The sequence below is a fragment of the Equus caballus genome, chromosome 13 (assembly GCF_041296265.1).
Source record: "Equus caballus isolate H_3958 breed thoroughbred chromosome 13, TB-T2T, whole genome shotgun sequence".
NCBI classification, from domain to species: domain Eukaryota; kingdom Metazoa; phylum Chordata; class Mammalia; order Perissodactyla; family Equidae; genus Equus; species Equus caballus.
Genome location: NC_091696.1, coordinates 31,278,620 through 31,294,472, shown reverse-complemented (window position 1 = coordinate 31,294,472; position 15,853 = coordinate 31,278,620). Strand labels below are relative to the sequence as shown.

At 51.8% G+C, this 15,853-nt stretch overlaps 1 protein-coding gene across 2 annotated transcripts in view; it reads right to left on the bottom strand.

Annotated features, from left to right (window-relative positions):
- GSG1L (GSG1 like) overlaps positions 1 to 15,853 on the bottom strand; it is a 219,235-nt gene that overhangs the window by 128,520 nt on the left and 74,862 nt on the right. For both annotated transcript variants that reach the window (XM_023616075.2, XM_023616076.2), the window contains exon 2: positions 15,128 to 15,175. In XM_023616075.2, the coding sequence (XP_023471843.1) occupies positions 15,128 to 15,175 (48 nt within the window). The remainder of the gene's footprint in view (positions 1 to 15,127; positions 15,176 to 15,853) is intronic.

The window sequence follows — 15,853 nt, the reverse complement described above, 5'->3', positions numbered from 1 at the left end:
GAAAACGGCATGGTGGTTCCTCAAGAAATTAAACATAGAATTACCACCTGATCCAGCAATTCCATTTCTGGGTATATACCCAAAAGAAAGGAAAGCAAGGACTTGAATGGATATTTGTATACCAATGTTCATAGCACTATTATTCACGATAGCCAAAAGTCAGAAACAACCCAAATGTCCATCGCCAGATGGATAAACAAAATGGGATATATATACCAGACCATACCAAAACATTTTGTTTCTGACACATGCGACAACATGGATGAACCTTGAAGACATTAAGCTAAGTGAAATAAGGCAGACACATAGGGCAAATATTGCATGATCTCACTTAAATGAGGTACCTAGAGTAGACAAATTCATAGAGAAGGAAAAATGGTGGTTTCCAGGAGCCAGGGGGAGAGGGAATGCGGAATTAGTGTTTAACGGGCACAGAGTTTCAGTTTGGGAAGATGAAAAATTATGGAGATGGATGGTGGTGATGGTTGCACAATAATGTGACTGTACTTAATGCCACTGACCTGTACACTTAAAAATAGTTAAAATGGTAAATTTTACATTATGTATATTTTTCCACAATTTAAAAAATCAAGAACATCTGTTCATCAAAAGATGTCTGTGAAAAGGCAAGCCACAGAGTCAGAAAAGGAATTTGCAATACCTATAAGCAACAAAGGATTATAATATTTTCAAAAGGGGTTGGCCCCGTGGCCGAGTGGTTAAGTTCGCAAGCTCCACTTCGGCAGCCCGGAGTTTCGCTGGTTCGGATCCTGGGTGCGGACATGGCACCGCTCATCAGGCCACACTGAAGCGGCGTCCCACACGCCACCACTAGAAGGACCCACAACTAAAATATACAACTATGTATTGGGAGGATTTGGGGAGAAAAAAAGCAGGAAAAAAAAAGAACATTGGCAACAGTTGTTAGCTCAGGTGCCAATCTTTAATATTTTCCCGAAAAACGCTCTTATAAATCCATAAGAAAAAGACCAACAATCTAATAGAAACACAGGCAAAGGGCATGAACAGGCACTTCATGCAAGAGAAAATCCAAACAGCCATAAACATGAGAAAATACTCAACCCCATTAGTAATCAGGGAAATGCAGACTGAAAGCCATCACGAGATACCATTTCTCATCCATCAGTTTGGCTAAATGTTTAAACCTGATAACACTAAGTATTGTCAAGATTGGAGCGAGGGGAATGCTCATACCCCATTAGTAGGGGTGTAAACTGACACCCCACTTGGGAAAATGAGATGGCTTTACTTGGTAAAACTGAAGATACACAAAGGTGACCCAGCAATTCCACATGTAGGTGAACATGAGGGCAGTGGCTCAAACTGGAGGCTCACCCAGAGGGCCTGTCACACACAGACTGCAGGCCCCAGACCCAGAGTTTCTTGTCCAGGAGGTCTAGGGTGGGCCTGAGAATTCACATTTCCAACAAGCTCCCAGGTGATGCAGATGCTGCTGGTCTGGGGACCACACTTGAAGAACCAGCAGAGGGTTTCGCCGGTTCGGATCCTGGGCACGGACACGGCACCACTCATCAAGCCATACTGAGGCGGCGTCCCACATGCCACAACCAGAGGCACCTACAACTAGAATATACAACTATGTACTGGGGGGCTTTTGGGGGGAAAAAGGAAAAATAAAATCTTTAAAAAAAAAAGAACCAGCAGAATTTTTCATAATAAAAACTGAAAATGACCCAAATATTCACTTAAAGTAGAATGAACAAATAGAAAGTGGTATAGTCATACAACGAGATATTACACAGCAATGAAAATAAACAAACTATGGCTACAGGATTGTTATAAACGGAATGTTTGTGTCTCCCCCCCACCCCCAAATTCATATGTTGAAATTCTAACTCCCACTATGAACGTATTGGGCGGGGGGCACTTGGGAGGTGATCAGGTCATGAAGATGGAGCCCTCATGAGTGGGATTAGTGCCCTTATAGAGGAGACCCCAGAGAGCTCCCTCATCCCTTTTGCCCTGTGAGGACACAGCAGGAAGATGGTTGTCTATAAACCAGGAAGCGGGCTCTCGCCAGATGCCAAATCTGCCAGCACCTTGACTTCTGGAACTGTAAGAAATATATTTCTGTTGTTTACAAGCCACCCACTCTGTGGTATTCTGTTAGAACAGTCCAAACAGACTAAGACAGTGTGCAACACAATGTTGAACAAAGCCAGACACAGAAAAGGACACCAAATGATCACGTTTATGGAGAAGCTTCAAAAACAACCATATCTATCATATTTAGGTTTGCATACTTGGTAAACTATGAAGCAGAATCGGCTAACCCTTTCTGTAAAGAGCCAGGGAGGAAATATCTTACATTTTGTGGGCCATACCGTCTCTGTCACAAGCACTGACTCTGCTGTTGGAGCATGAAAGCAGCCGTGGACATACATAAGGGAATGGGTGTGTCCGTGTTCCAATAAAACTTTATTTACAAAGACAGGTGGTGGGCCCTGTTTTGCCAGCCCCTGCTGTCCACTTGAGCAAGGCAGTGATTACTCTCCTTTGGGGACTGGAGTTCTCAGTGCTCAGGAAGGGGCACACGGGGGGCTGTCAATGACCTCTTTCTTGATCTCAGTGGTAATAAAGTTTTTGCTTTACCATAATTTGTTAAGCTATATATTTAATGTACTTTTCTGAATTGTACTACATTTCCCAATTTTGAAAAGAATATACAATCAGAATATACAACTATGTAATGGGGGGCTTTGGGGAGAAGAAGAAAAAGGAAAAAAAAAGATTGGCAACAGATGTTAGCTCAGGTGTCAATTTACAAAGGAAGGAAGGAATATGGAGTGGCTTGCCCTGGGTTAAAAACAAAAAAAAGAATTAACAGATAAAAAATAATGAGTAGATTAACATAATGTGGTATATCTGTACAATGAAATATTATTTGGCAATAAAAAGAAATGAAGTACTGATAAATGCTACAATGTGGATGAACCTAGCAAACATTATGCTAAGTGAAAGAAGCCAGTCACAAGTCTCATATTACATGATTCCGTTTACACGTGTCCAGAATTGGTAAATCTACATACAGAGAGAGAAAGGAGATTGGTGGTTGCCTAGGTCTGTGGGGGATGTAGGATTGAGGGGTGAAGGCTAAAGGAAATAGGGTTTCTCTTCAGGGCGACGAAAATGTTGTACAATTGATAGTGGTGATGGTTGCACAACTCTGTGAATATACTAACAACTGCACACCTAAAGTGGGCAAATTGTATGCTAAGTAATCACATCTCAATAAGGCTGTTACCAAAAAGATCGAAACATTTTAAAACTAGTAAATCAGCGGCCTCCGCCCTCGCCACCGGAGCGGGGCAGGCACACCGGCGCTGCGCCCCCGCCCGGCCCACCCTGCCTCCCATCCGCCCGGAGCAGCACCCCGCCCCACCCCCCCGGCCCCCCTGCCCCCCGCCCGCCGGTCCGCGGCGGCCGCTGGGCAGCGAGCCAAACGCGTGCTGGGAGTCAGAGGCCCGAGAGGCCGGGGCTTCTGCAGACCAGCAGGGGCCGAGAAACGCAGGACTTCGTAGACTCAAAGGGAAATTTCGGGCGTTAGCGAAGCGAAGCGAAGGAAGGCGGGGAGGCGGGCGGGCAGGCTCCCGGGCCCGCGCCAGGCCTGCGGGGCTGCTCCTGGGCAGCACGCGGGACTGGACGGGGCTCCCGCCCTGGGAACGTGCCTTCTGAAAGGGCCTCGCTGGAGTTCGCAGTTCCTGGCGGCTTCGAGGCACGGGCGGCCTCAGGGCGGGAGCCCCTCTGCTCCTCGCACAGGCTAAAGGCGGCCTGTCTGGGGATTCTGTGTTACATCCCAGACGGTGCAGAGCCGCCAGGGAGCCCGGCAGATGGCTGCAAAGGATGAGGCTGCAGGAGCCAGCAGATGGGCCGTGAGGAGCAGAGGGGGTGGGGCCCCTCAGCTGCCGCCCCCTCTGCTCTAGGAAGCCCCCGACAGCTGGGAGCCGCTGGGGCCGCCTGACCGGGTCAGAACGCGCAGCAGCACCGACCACAGAGCTCCCCGGGCCTGAGAAGCGGGAGAGGCCAGGAGGCAGCAGGCAGGGGGGAAAGACCCGCGCGGTGGGGCAGAGAGAGCGGGACTGATGGGGTACGTCATTTTGCTGTGTGACCCCAGGCAAGCAGCTCAACTGCTGAGTCTGTTTCCTTGGGTGTAAACCAGAGATAATAGCACCTACTCCAGAGAGCTGTCAAAAGAATTAAATGAAAAAGGCGCGTGGAAGCGCCCAGCAGTGAATGGGATGCTGTGCGCTATTCCATGAAGGCTCGTTGAATGTACTCGAGTACACACATACAAAGTGAGTCACTCTCCAAATTGCCTTTCTCGCTGGCAGGGCCACCCTGAGGGGATGGGGGATCAAATGGAATATTCAAGCTGGTGGTGAGTGAGCCAGACCCTGTGCCAGCCCCTCACGCGGGTTACTTCATTGGAGCTAGAAGAATCTCACGAAGTGGATGCTGTTGTCCCCATTTCACAGATGAAGACAGTGCGTCGTGAGGAGGATGAGTGGCGTGCCTGAGGTCCCACAGCCAGCAAGGCAGAGTCGGGACGGGAATCCAGAGCCCATGCTCTGCCTTAACACAGCACTCAGAGTTCTGTGTGGGACCCCAGCTCTGCCATAGCCTGGACCCGCAGCAAGTTTCTTAACCTGCCGGAGCCTCAGCTTCCCGACTTGGAAAAGGGGATGATGATCCTACCTCCTTGGGGGCTGTTGAGAGGATTCAATGGGATAAGGTGCCTAGTATGCAGGGACTAGTATGCAGCAGGTGCTCAATACTGCCAGGGCTGGGCTGGGGGAGGCTGCCCAGGGCAGGGACCCCATTCCTTAGGGACTGGTATGCAGTAGGCACACTCACTCTACTCAGTCCATGGCAGCCACCAAGAGATTTTTCTTGGGGCCTCAGTTTTCTTATCTGCAAAATGGAGCAGTTTTCTTATCTCTGAGCCCTTCCAGCCTGACGGTCTGTGCGTGAGGGTTGGACTCCGATCTTGGAACTGGAAGTGGAACAAGAGGGAAGCAGAGGAAGGTGCGTGAGGCACGAGGGCCGTGGAGAGTCACAAGTGTCATCCCACATGGATGATGGCCCTTCCTCCCAGCCCGCCTGGCTAATGCCCACTATGTCCTCTCCTTTGCTAGATTTCAGCCCGTCCCCAGCCGCGGTGCTGTTGGCCTCTTTGCTATTCCAGCAGCTCATTTCAAGGCAATCAGTGGAATGATGAAGCACAAGGATTCTGCAACCCACCTGCCCGCATTCCAACCAGTTCCGCCACTCACCACCCCTGTGGTCTTGGGCAAGATGACTTAACCTCTCTGGGCCTCAGTCTCCCCATCTCTGACACAGTGGAACAACGGCACAAACCTCATCAGGTTGTTAGGGGGTCGGCTGGGTCTGGCATGTTGGCAAAACAGAAATAAGTTTTTGGTATTAGTATTATTATCACTTATTTTAAAGCATCTTGGATAAAATAACCCAGCATACTAAAACCACGAATTGACACATATCATCGCTCAGGGTGAGGCTAAAATAATGAGACTTTCTAAGTGAATCAAATGTAAAGAGAAATAGTAAGTGAATAATGTTATGGGGAGGGGTGCAGGACACAGCCCAGATGGGGAGGCAGTGCAAAATGAAAATGCAGGGCCCCTTATAAAAAAGTATTAAGAATTTCAAGACAGTGACAGAGCGTTAAACAAGACGTAGGACCCTTCCATGCACGGGACCCTAGGTGACCATGCAGGGCACATGGCCGGGAAACTGGCCCTGCTTCTATATCTTGACAGAGGTATGGGTTACATGGACGTATGCATTTCTCAAAACTCATTGAACTAGACATTTAAAACCTGTGCATTTCACTGTTTGTAAATTATACCAATGAAATCATATCAATTAAAAGAAGGAAACATGACAAATAGGGTTACGAATTCCCAGCTCATCGCAGGCAGTGTGGTTCAGCAATGAGGTGCCGGTATAGACTTGTATGATGAGTGTTGTCTTCTTTTAACCCTGTCTATGCATCTATGTCTGTGTATCCCTGGTCCCCACATACAGTTGTCCCGGATCTGTACCGCCCAACCCTATGCCAGTCACATAGACCACAGTATGAATTATGACCCCCAGAGTTGCACAGTGAGTAACCTGCACAACTGTACGTGGTGACCCTGATTTGTAACTCTATGTCTAACTTCATTTGAAGGAATCATCATAGGTCTAAAGGGAAGGCTCTTTGTGAACGCAGGGCCTGGGCCAAATGGAAGGGTCTTCAAGGCAAATCCCACTCCAGGGAGAGGTCCAGGAGGAACCAGCCCATGGGAAGACTGTCCTGAGATGTGGAAAGGAGCCATCCCTCAAATTCCTCAGGCCCTATGCAGCTCAGCAAGCCCTACGTCCCCAACACCGCTGAAACCTCCGTTCAGACGGGCGAAGGGCTAGATTTAAGCGTCCGAGGTAATTTTCACACCAAAGTATGATAAGAGCACAGAGTCATTTAGAAATTTAAATTACCACTGTTCACACTTAACAGAGTCTTCTCACCATGGAGAGACTGTTTCCAATTATGAAACATGAAAGCTGGCCACCATTCGGGGTCAATATGCCGCTCTCTGAGAGAGAGAGAAGGCGACTACCCACACCCAATTACCTGGAAAGATAATCGTGAATAATTGGAATTAGAGCAACTCAAGCAATTACTAGATGCTGTGATCTCCAGGAGCAGTCCTCCACCAGGCAGAGGGATTCAGTCACCTTTAAAAGGAGCTCGTAATGAGAGGAATCCAGAATTTCAGAGCAGAAAGCGGCAGAACCATCACTTTAGAAGGAGGGCAGTGGAGGACGGTGTATGATGCTGGGGAAAATGAGGCTGGAGGGCTGGGTGGGAAGGAAGAATGGGACAAGAAAGGTTGGGTGGAGATGGCAAGGTGGGCAGGGTGCTGCTTAAAAGACCTCAGGAGCCTGGAGAGTGAGCCTGACTCTAACCTAAACTTGCTGTGTGACTTTGAGCAAGGTACTTCACCTCTCTGGGCTCTACCTTCCTTCCACTCTTCAGTCATTCAGCAAACATCTGCCACACACTTGCCATGTGCCCAGCACTGAGGACACTGGTCTCACTCTTTTGCACATGCCATCCTTTCTACCAGAAATGACCTCCCCTGGTGCCCATTAAACACTAGAAGGAATGCCACTCATCCTTCACGACCCTCCCCACATGGCCCCCCTCCACGCAGCCTTACCAGACTGTCATCATTCCTCCACAGCCCTCTGTCCACCCAGTCTGGGCCCCTGATTCACAGATTGACTCTTCCCCCGTGTCTGGCCTCCGCAGATGGACCAGGGCCATTCAGACAATTGATGATTCCCACGCTCGGCCAGAGGGCTGCAAGAATTATCATCATGCTGTTGTCTGGGAATGGCAGGTGAGGGGAACAATGGACGCATGAACCACTGTGGCCAGGCTCCTGCCTCTCTCAGTCCTGAAGTGTCTGTCGCACTGGGATGAAAGAATCAGACTCCATCTTGTCAGCCCTGGACCGCAGGCGTGTACTTGCTGACTTGGGAGGATGGAGCAGGAGCGACTGGCAGTCTGGGGCTGAGGGAGGACTTTGCAGAGGCAGGACCTTCGGGTTGGCTCATGAGCGTTGCTGGAGAGTTCCCTAGGCAGCCAGGGGTGAACAGATCGCCCGGAATTGATGCGCAGGCACAAGGAGGCGCCGGCCACCCTGCACGTTCGGGGCGCAGCCAGCAGGCTGACCCGTTTGCAGCTCCGATGTCAAGAGTTTGGGCAGCTGTGGAAGCTGGGTCCCCTCTCCCTTCCCCGCTCAGCCTGTTCTGATCTATGCACGTTTCAGTTCTATGACATAAATCAATAAAATTCACTAAGTAAATTAAGTGAGCAGCAGAATTGTCCATCGATTTCAGACGGAGAACAGAGAGGTTGAGGGAGCCAACAAGAGACTATTACAGGAGCTGAAGTGAGACATGACTCACAAAGGCTCAGGATTGTGGCCGCGCAGCCGCCACATTGCTACACATCCCTGAAATATTCAACGAGCAAAACCTATGAGCTCTGGAGATTGTCTCACAAAAATTGCCCACTAGCGGCTGCCGGAAATCCAGCTGGCTGGGAAACAGGGCCAGGGAGCAGGGATGACTTAAAACACGGCTCAGCCCGGTGGGTCAGAGGAGACTTTGGCTTCCGGAGTCAGGATCCAGATTTCCAAACCCAAATGGGCCACCCAGTGTCTATAGCATGGCCCCTCTTCCTTCCTTCCTTCCTTCAACAAACCTTTACTAAATTCTTGCAGTGTGCCAACCCCATCTGGGGCACAGGAGCCACAGGAAGGACAAGATCCAGTTCCTGTCCTCGGGGACTGTCCAGTTGGTGGAGGAGATGACCTCCCTGCAGTGCGATGGGTGCTAATAGGACCAGTCACTGTGGGTACCGCTGGGGTTCAGGGGTGGCTTTCCAGAAGAGGTCATGTCCCAGCTGAGTTTTGAAGGATGCATAGAAGTTTTCAAGGCAAACAAGAGGTGGTAAAGGCAAGTCAGGCAGAGAGAACAGTATATGCAAAGGCACAGAGGCACGAAAGATGAAGGTGAGTTTGGGGGAAATGTATGCAGGGAGGGAGGCAGGGCTGGAGCACAAGTTCCATGTCAGGGACTGTAGGAGGTAGAATGAAAAAGGCAGACAAGCACTAGATCACTGAGGGCCAGGAACGCCATGTCAAAATGTCCTCTGTACGTTTGGGAGCCAGGAAAGGGTTTTAAGCAGGAGCCTGATCTCGCTGGATTTTCATTTTAGAAAGATAACTTAGAATTCAGTGTGGGGAGTTTCTGTTTTACTTTTTATTGGAGGGTCACATGCATACAGAGAAGTGCACGATCACAACTGTGCGGCCTGATGAACTTTCACAAATGGAACACATCTGTGTAACAGCCCAGATTAAGAGACGGAACATCGCCAGCTGCCAGAGCCCTCGGCACGCGCCCTCTCAGTCACGCCTGTTCTTCAAGGCCGCCACTGCCCTGGCTTCTAACAGGAAAGATTCGTTCTGCCTGTTTTCCATAAATGGAATCATAGAGTACATATCCTTTTGGAACTGGCTTATTTTGCTTAACATCCACGTTGCTGCGAGCAGCTGGCATCTGTCCGTTCTCGTTGCTGTATAGTATTCCACTGTGTGTGTGGATGGGCTTTGAGAAGGGCAGTTAGGAGGTTACTGGTGCAGCCTTGATGGCAAATGTGCATCATGAGAGGCTCAACTCATTCATTCATTCATTCATTCTTCATTCATTCACAGTAAGAACCCGTCTACCTGGGAGGGTCAGCTCCCATTGGCTTTGGTCAATGAAACGTTAGTGGAAGTGATGCAAGCAAAGGTTTTAAATGTGCTTGTGCAGTTAGCCGTCTTGCGTCTCTGTCCCCTCGACCTGGCCCCCAGAACGAACACAACCTGGGGTTTAGGAACATCTCACCATGTCACACCTTGACAAACGACGGGACAGATCTTTACTGGGGAGTCCTGTGACTATAACAAAGGGAGGAACACCAGAGCATCCTCAAGGCTCTCTGCAGCGACCTAGGCTGGAGCCACCATGTCCTCCAGCCTTTTCCAGCAGAGGCTGGGTCTTTATTTCTTGGCTGGAGTCCTTGCACGACATCTGACGGCTGTTTACTGAGCTCTCTCCTCTCCTGCGGGGCAGAGCCTTTCGCCTCATTCCTCTCTGCCCCCCCCAGGCCTGTCCAGAGCGTGGCACAGAGCTGCCGCTCAGGAGCTGACTGTGGGATTGGCAGGCCCGTGGGAAGTGTTGGCACACACAGGCTGCTCCATCAGCGTCTGCTGAGGGAATGAATGTTTGTTACCTCACCCAGATATTTTGGTCACTTATAGAGAAATAACCAGACCACTCTTGGATGCAAGCAAAAAATAAACGCTGAATGCCACTGAGTTTTGGGATGGCTGGTTACATAGCATTTGGTGGCTACTGCTGACCAATACAGCAGGCTTGAAGATTCTCCAGTTGGTCACGATTATTTGGGAGGAAAATTTTGCCCCAGTGAATAGGAGACCGAGATTTTGAGAGACAAGGAAAGCCTTGAGGAGGACAACGGGCAAGCACGAGAAGCTTGTCCTCTGCATTTTCGGTGTCAAGTTCCCAACATGCAGACATTGCTGTTTATCTGCATTTGCACATTTCATCTCCATAAACTGCTCAGGCATCTTTAATTCATTCCCCCTCCTTTGCCTCCCACGGCCTGCCGTGCAGACCTTTGTTACTCTGCTCTGCCAGTGGTGCTCCAGTGCGGGGCTGGGCCCTGGAGGCCCAGGGGCAAATAAGAAAGCACTGCTACCCTCAGAGGGCCTCAGTCTTGTGAGGGAGAAAGATATGTGTACAGGTGACTTTTATTCACTATCATTCAGGATGCTCAAAGTACAGTGGGGCATAATCGGAATGTCCAGCTGTAGGGCTTGGCTAAATAAATTGTCTCTTTGTGATGGAATATTATACAGTTGTTTCAAAAGATGAGGGTGAGCTCTACGTACTGACGTGAAAAGCAATCTGTGATTATATATATAAGTATATATGTATGTGTGTATCTGTCTGTCTATCTATCTATCTATCCATCTATCTATCTATCTTCAAGGACTGATAAACCAAACCATTACTAGTGAATAGCTAAGGGTGGGCTTATAAGAGACTTTCATTTCTATTTATACATTTAGGCATTATTACCCTTCTTGTAACAACATGTACACTATTAAAAATCACTGCGATTCTTCCTTCATTCCACAGGTCTCATGGAGCAGCCATCGGTGCCAGGCACTGCTCTGGGCACTAGGCATACCATGAGTCACAAACAAGACCAGACTCCTGCCCCCATAGAGCCGACAGTCTGTTGGGGGAGTCCGCTATTAGTCAAAAAGGCACGGACTACATTTCAGGTGGTAATAAGTGATCTGAAGACAAGTAAACAATGAAAGGAGAGAGGGACTTGGCAGGAGGAAGAGATGTGCTACAGGGGATGTTCGGGGAAGTCTTCCCTGTGAGGATGTGACACTTGAACTGAAACCTGAAAGATGAGAAGCGACCAGCTGTGCAGAGAGCTGAGAGAACAGTGTCCCAGGAGCAGGGAGCAGCAAGTGCAAAGGCCCTGAGGCCCACACTAGCTTGGCTGACTCGAGGAACAGTACAAAATTTGGAGAGCTGGAGTGTGGCGAGGGAGGGGAGGCTGCAGGAGATGAGATCCTGGAGGTGCAGGGCCAGACCCCACAGACCTTGCAGACCGCAATGAGGACACTGACTTTTACTCTGAGTGTACTGGGAGCCAAGGGCAGGTTTTAAACAGGGAGTCACATGAGATGTTTTATGCTTTAAAAAGATCATTCTGAATACAAGTGAATCAGGGCACAAAAATGGAAGGAGGTAACCAGTTAAAAGATTGTGGCAGGAATCCTGATGAAAAATGGATGTGGCTTAGGCTAGCGTAAAATGAAGAGCTATTTCCCCTGTGGAACACGGAACTAGAATGGTCAGGCAAATGAAGAAAAATGCCTGCCGTGGTAAGAACACTGATGACAGACAAATATTTTTCCAGGGAGAGGGTCGGGGAGCACGGGGCAGGAGGGTATTGGAAAAAATGGCAAAGAGGGGGTGCCATTTGAGAAGGACCTTGAAAGCGTGTCTGCGGTTTGCCGGGTGGAAGGAGGTTATGAAAGGAAGCACCAGCCTGAGGAAGCCTGAACTCAGCTCAGCTGTCTCGGCAAAGGGGGAAGGCTATCACCCAGCCCACACGCATGCTCACACTCGCACACACAGCCATGCATGCTCACACTCAGACACACATCTAGGCCCTGCACACACACCCTCACATGTGCACACGTGGACACGCCCCACACTCACATGGGCTTGCCCCATCGGCGTGTAAGCATGAAACACACATGAATACACTCTCACAGCAGCACTTGCTCACGCATACACACACTGACCCTCAACCACACACACACACACAGCATCTCAGAGACCTAGCTTTTCAGCAGAAGAACCAGGTATTTAAGAGTCAAACTGCTCAGGTTCAAATCCCAGTGTCCTAACTGTGTGAGCTTGGGCAAATCAATTAACTCTCTGTGCCTCAGTTTCCTCATCTGTAAAGTGGGGATTAAATGAGCCAATGTGTGTGTAAAGTTCTCAGAACAGCGCCTGGCACATGGTAAGCACTGCATGAAGGCCACTTAGTGTCAGTGTCATGATTACTATCATATTTTGCAGACCAGGAGGGAAGTCACAGAGGGAGCCAAGGCAAAGGTGAGAATCAAGGAGAAGCGTGTTCTTTGGGGGAGAGCGCACCTTGGCCCTAACATCGGCCCCAGACTCCTGTGGGGCCCTGAAGAAGTCACTCTTCTCTGCAGCTCGGGCTCCTCATCTGTGAAACAGACAGTCAGTGTGTGAGGCCCCAGTGAGCAAATGGATGGATCCGTGAGCACCACACCCTGCAGGTGACCCTGGGAGGGCCAGGCCCGGAAGTCCGGGGAGAGGCCACGGGGGCTGCCACAGCCAAACTTCACCGCCCAGTGGGAGTGCTCAAGTATGTGAGAGGCAGCAAGCCAGGCAAATCGTTCTGCCACTCGGCGGCAAAGCCCCAACTCAGCCTCCGCATAAACAGTTTCATACACACTGCCAGAAGGCCCTCGGTGTGGCCGCCAAGCCCTGAAAGTAAGAGCACGAAGCAAGTAAAACTAAGATGCGAACTCTCTGGGCCCTCGGTCACGAAAAGCAGCAGGAGTAAAGGTCTGATGCCCCCTGGAAGGATGGACGAACAACGTACCTGCACTGTACACGGACACACACACGTGTACACAAGTCCACATGCACACTGCACACACATATCCATGTGTGCTCACACTTGGACACACACATCTGCTCACATGGGCACACAGGCATACACACTTGTGCACAAGTGTACACTTCTCCACGCTCACACATGCTCGCCCATCAGCATGCACGCATGTACACACAAGACACATGCACACTCTCTCACAGGAGTGCCTGCTCATGCATGCACACACTCACCCTCAACCAGACTCACACACACACACGTACAAATGCACACACATGGGCCCTTGCTTCCTGGAAGCCAGATTTGGAGCAGAGTCGACCCAGGAACTGCACGGCCTTGGGGGTCCTGGGATGTGCATCCCAGAGGGCTGCCCCAGGTGCTGGCTTCTAAGATGCAGCACAACACAGGGCACAGAGGAGCATGGCTCCGCCCCTTAGGACATGTGAGACTTCAGTGGCTTAATGTCTCTAAGCCTCAGTTTCTTCATCCGCCAAGTCAGGTGAGAATGACAGCCCCTCCCTCACGAGGTTGTGGGGAAGTTTCTCGGTTAATACATGCACAATGCTTGCCACAGTGCCTGGCACACAGCAGCCGCTCAATGCAGGGCAGCCATTTCTCCGCAGGAATATTCCTAGTGTCTCCTGAGACCCCAGTTTGGAAGCCGTGACCCGAGCTGCTCAGCCCAAGACTTCAGGGATGGCCACATGGCCCCAGGGACCCAGCCATGGGGACGCTGAGGAAACAGAGGAGGCAGCCCCACTCCTGAAAGCTTGCTCAGCAAGGGCCTGGCCTCTGCCTGGGCCTGGGCCCTGTGGGTTCCTTTCATGTGCCCCTCGGTCTCACCAACTGCCACTCGGCTGGAGCTCTCCAAGGAGACGGTGTCTGCGAGACAGGAACATCACCAGCCTCCATGACACATGGTCCATGTTCCCCGCCTCCCCTCACCAACACCTGGGAGGGCTCAGAGAGGTGGCCCTGGAGGTCCCTGAACTTCCCGATGCTGCACAACTTGGCCCCACCAGCAGGGGGCGTGGGTGGCTACACATCCTGGAACCAAGAATTTCCCATGAGCCACGCCAAGGCTCCCCATAGTGGGACAGATTGAGTGGACCTCTGCCTCAGTTTCCCCACCCCAACTCTCAGGAGCATAGCCTTCCTCTCATTTCCAGGCTGTCTGAAGAGACCTGCCCACCTGCTCTCTCTCGGCAGTGGCTCTTGGTGGCAGCGGGGAGGCGGGTGGGGAGGCAGCCATGCCCCTATGGCAGCACGTCCTCCAGTAGCCATTCTCCTGTTTTTCCGTGATAATAAAACCCCTGACTTTTAGCTGAGCACAGAGGTGCCAGGATAAAGACACCTTTGCCAGCCTCCCTTGCAGCCGAGTGTGGCCCTGTGACCAAGCTCTGGCCAAGGAGATATGAACAGGCGTTGGTGGGGCAATTTCTGAGAAGCTTAGAAGTGACATACAAGCTTTCCCCTTTCTTCTTTGCCCTTCTTCTGTCCTGCTGCCTAGAATGCAGACGTGACAGCTGGCGCTCTTAAACCATGAGGACAAAGGTCAGAAGGATGATAGAAAAGGGACAGCAGGGGCCTGGATCCTGAGGACTTCATGGAGCACAGCCACTCTGGATGCCTACTTTCAAACTTTTATAAGGGAGAGAAGTAAATTTCTCCGCTGAAGCCAGTTATCTGGGGTCACTATTACTTGCAGCTAAACCTAATCCTGACTGCAGTGCCCCCTACACAAGCTGCGGCCTGCTCTGAATCATCCTGCTCCTGCCTTGTCCAGCTCTGAGCACCACCGGCGGCTCCGAATCTCTGCCGTTGGGCCCTGCATACCAGTGGGATGTGCACGGCAGCGTGCAGTCAGGCTGGACCACCCCACGCCTGTGAGACGACAGAGGCGTGACCCCTGGCTTTCCGCCCGCCAGGTCAAATCCTACAGCTGGAGGCAATCCCCCAACGCTAGCCCTGCCTCAGCCCAACTCCCACACACGCATCCTCCCTCCAGCAGAGTCCCAGCGTGCAGTGGAAGCAACGGGAGGGTGATGACTCCCAGGCCCGGTCCCCTGGGCGGGGAAGGCGAGCCCATCTTCTTCCACCCGCCCCTCCCGCTTCGCGGACGCGGGGAAACTCGGAGCTGCGCCCAGGCTGCCGGCTGCCTGCTCCCAGGGCGCTGCAGCAGACGCTCTCAGGGCCGCGGGATGCCACCTGGGCGGGGAAGTGTCTCTGGAGAGGGCGAGCGGGGACCACACTGACCTTTCTCTGATGCCGGGGCCAGGTCAATGAAGCTGCGACATGTTTCACCTTTGAAAAGAAAAGAAGGGTTTCAGAGAGGAAATGAGAGCCCTAGCCTTTCGCCTCTGCCCCTCCCTTGAGGCCCGTGGCGCGACCCGGCGTCTCTAACCCCAGCGGCGTCGCTCCACCCTCCCTGGACAGCAGCGTCCCCAGCAGCGCGCAGGGCGAGCCTGCGGACGCGACTCAACAGCAGCCCGGGGGCCGCCTCCGCTCTCACCGCCCGGTCCGACCCGCCCGGTCCTGAGGCTCCGCAGGGCCTCCACCCGGCCCAGGCCAGGACCAGGCCAGGACCAGGGCAACAGCCCTCCCGGGCTCGCGGGCCTCCGCTCGGGCCTCTGTCCAACCCATGCTCCACACTGCAGCCGGAGGGACACTTGGAAAACACAGCTCTGTCACGTCAAACGCGCGCGCGCACAAGTACGCGCACTCCTGCTCAAATCCCTCTGATGCCCTCCCAAAGGATAACGTCCAAATCCCTTCACGTGAACCCAGGACTGGCCTCCGCCGGCCTCTCCACGCACACCCCCTGCCTGCACCGACTTCCCCCCTCCTCTCACCTTCCACCTCCTCTCACCTTCTCCCCCTTTCCCTCCTGTACTCCTCGTGCTCCTTCTCACCACAAGGACTTCACACGTGCTGTTCCCCTTCCGGGAACACACTTCCCCCTATTATAAGCTTTCGTGGCCC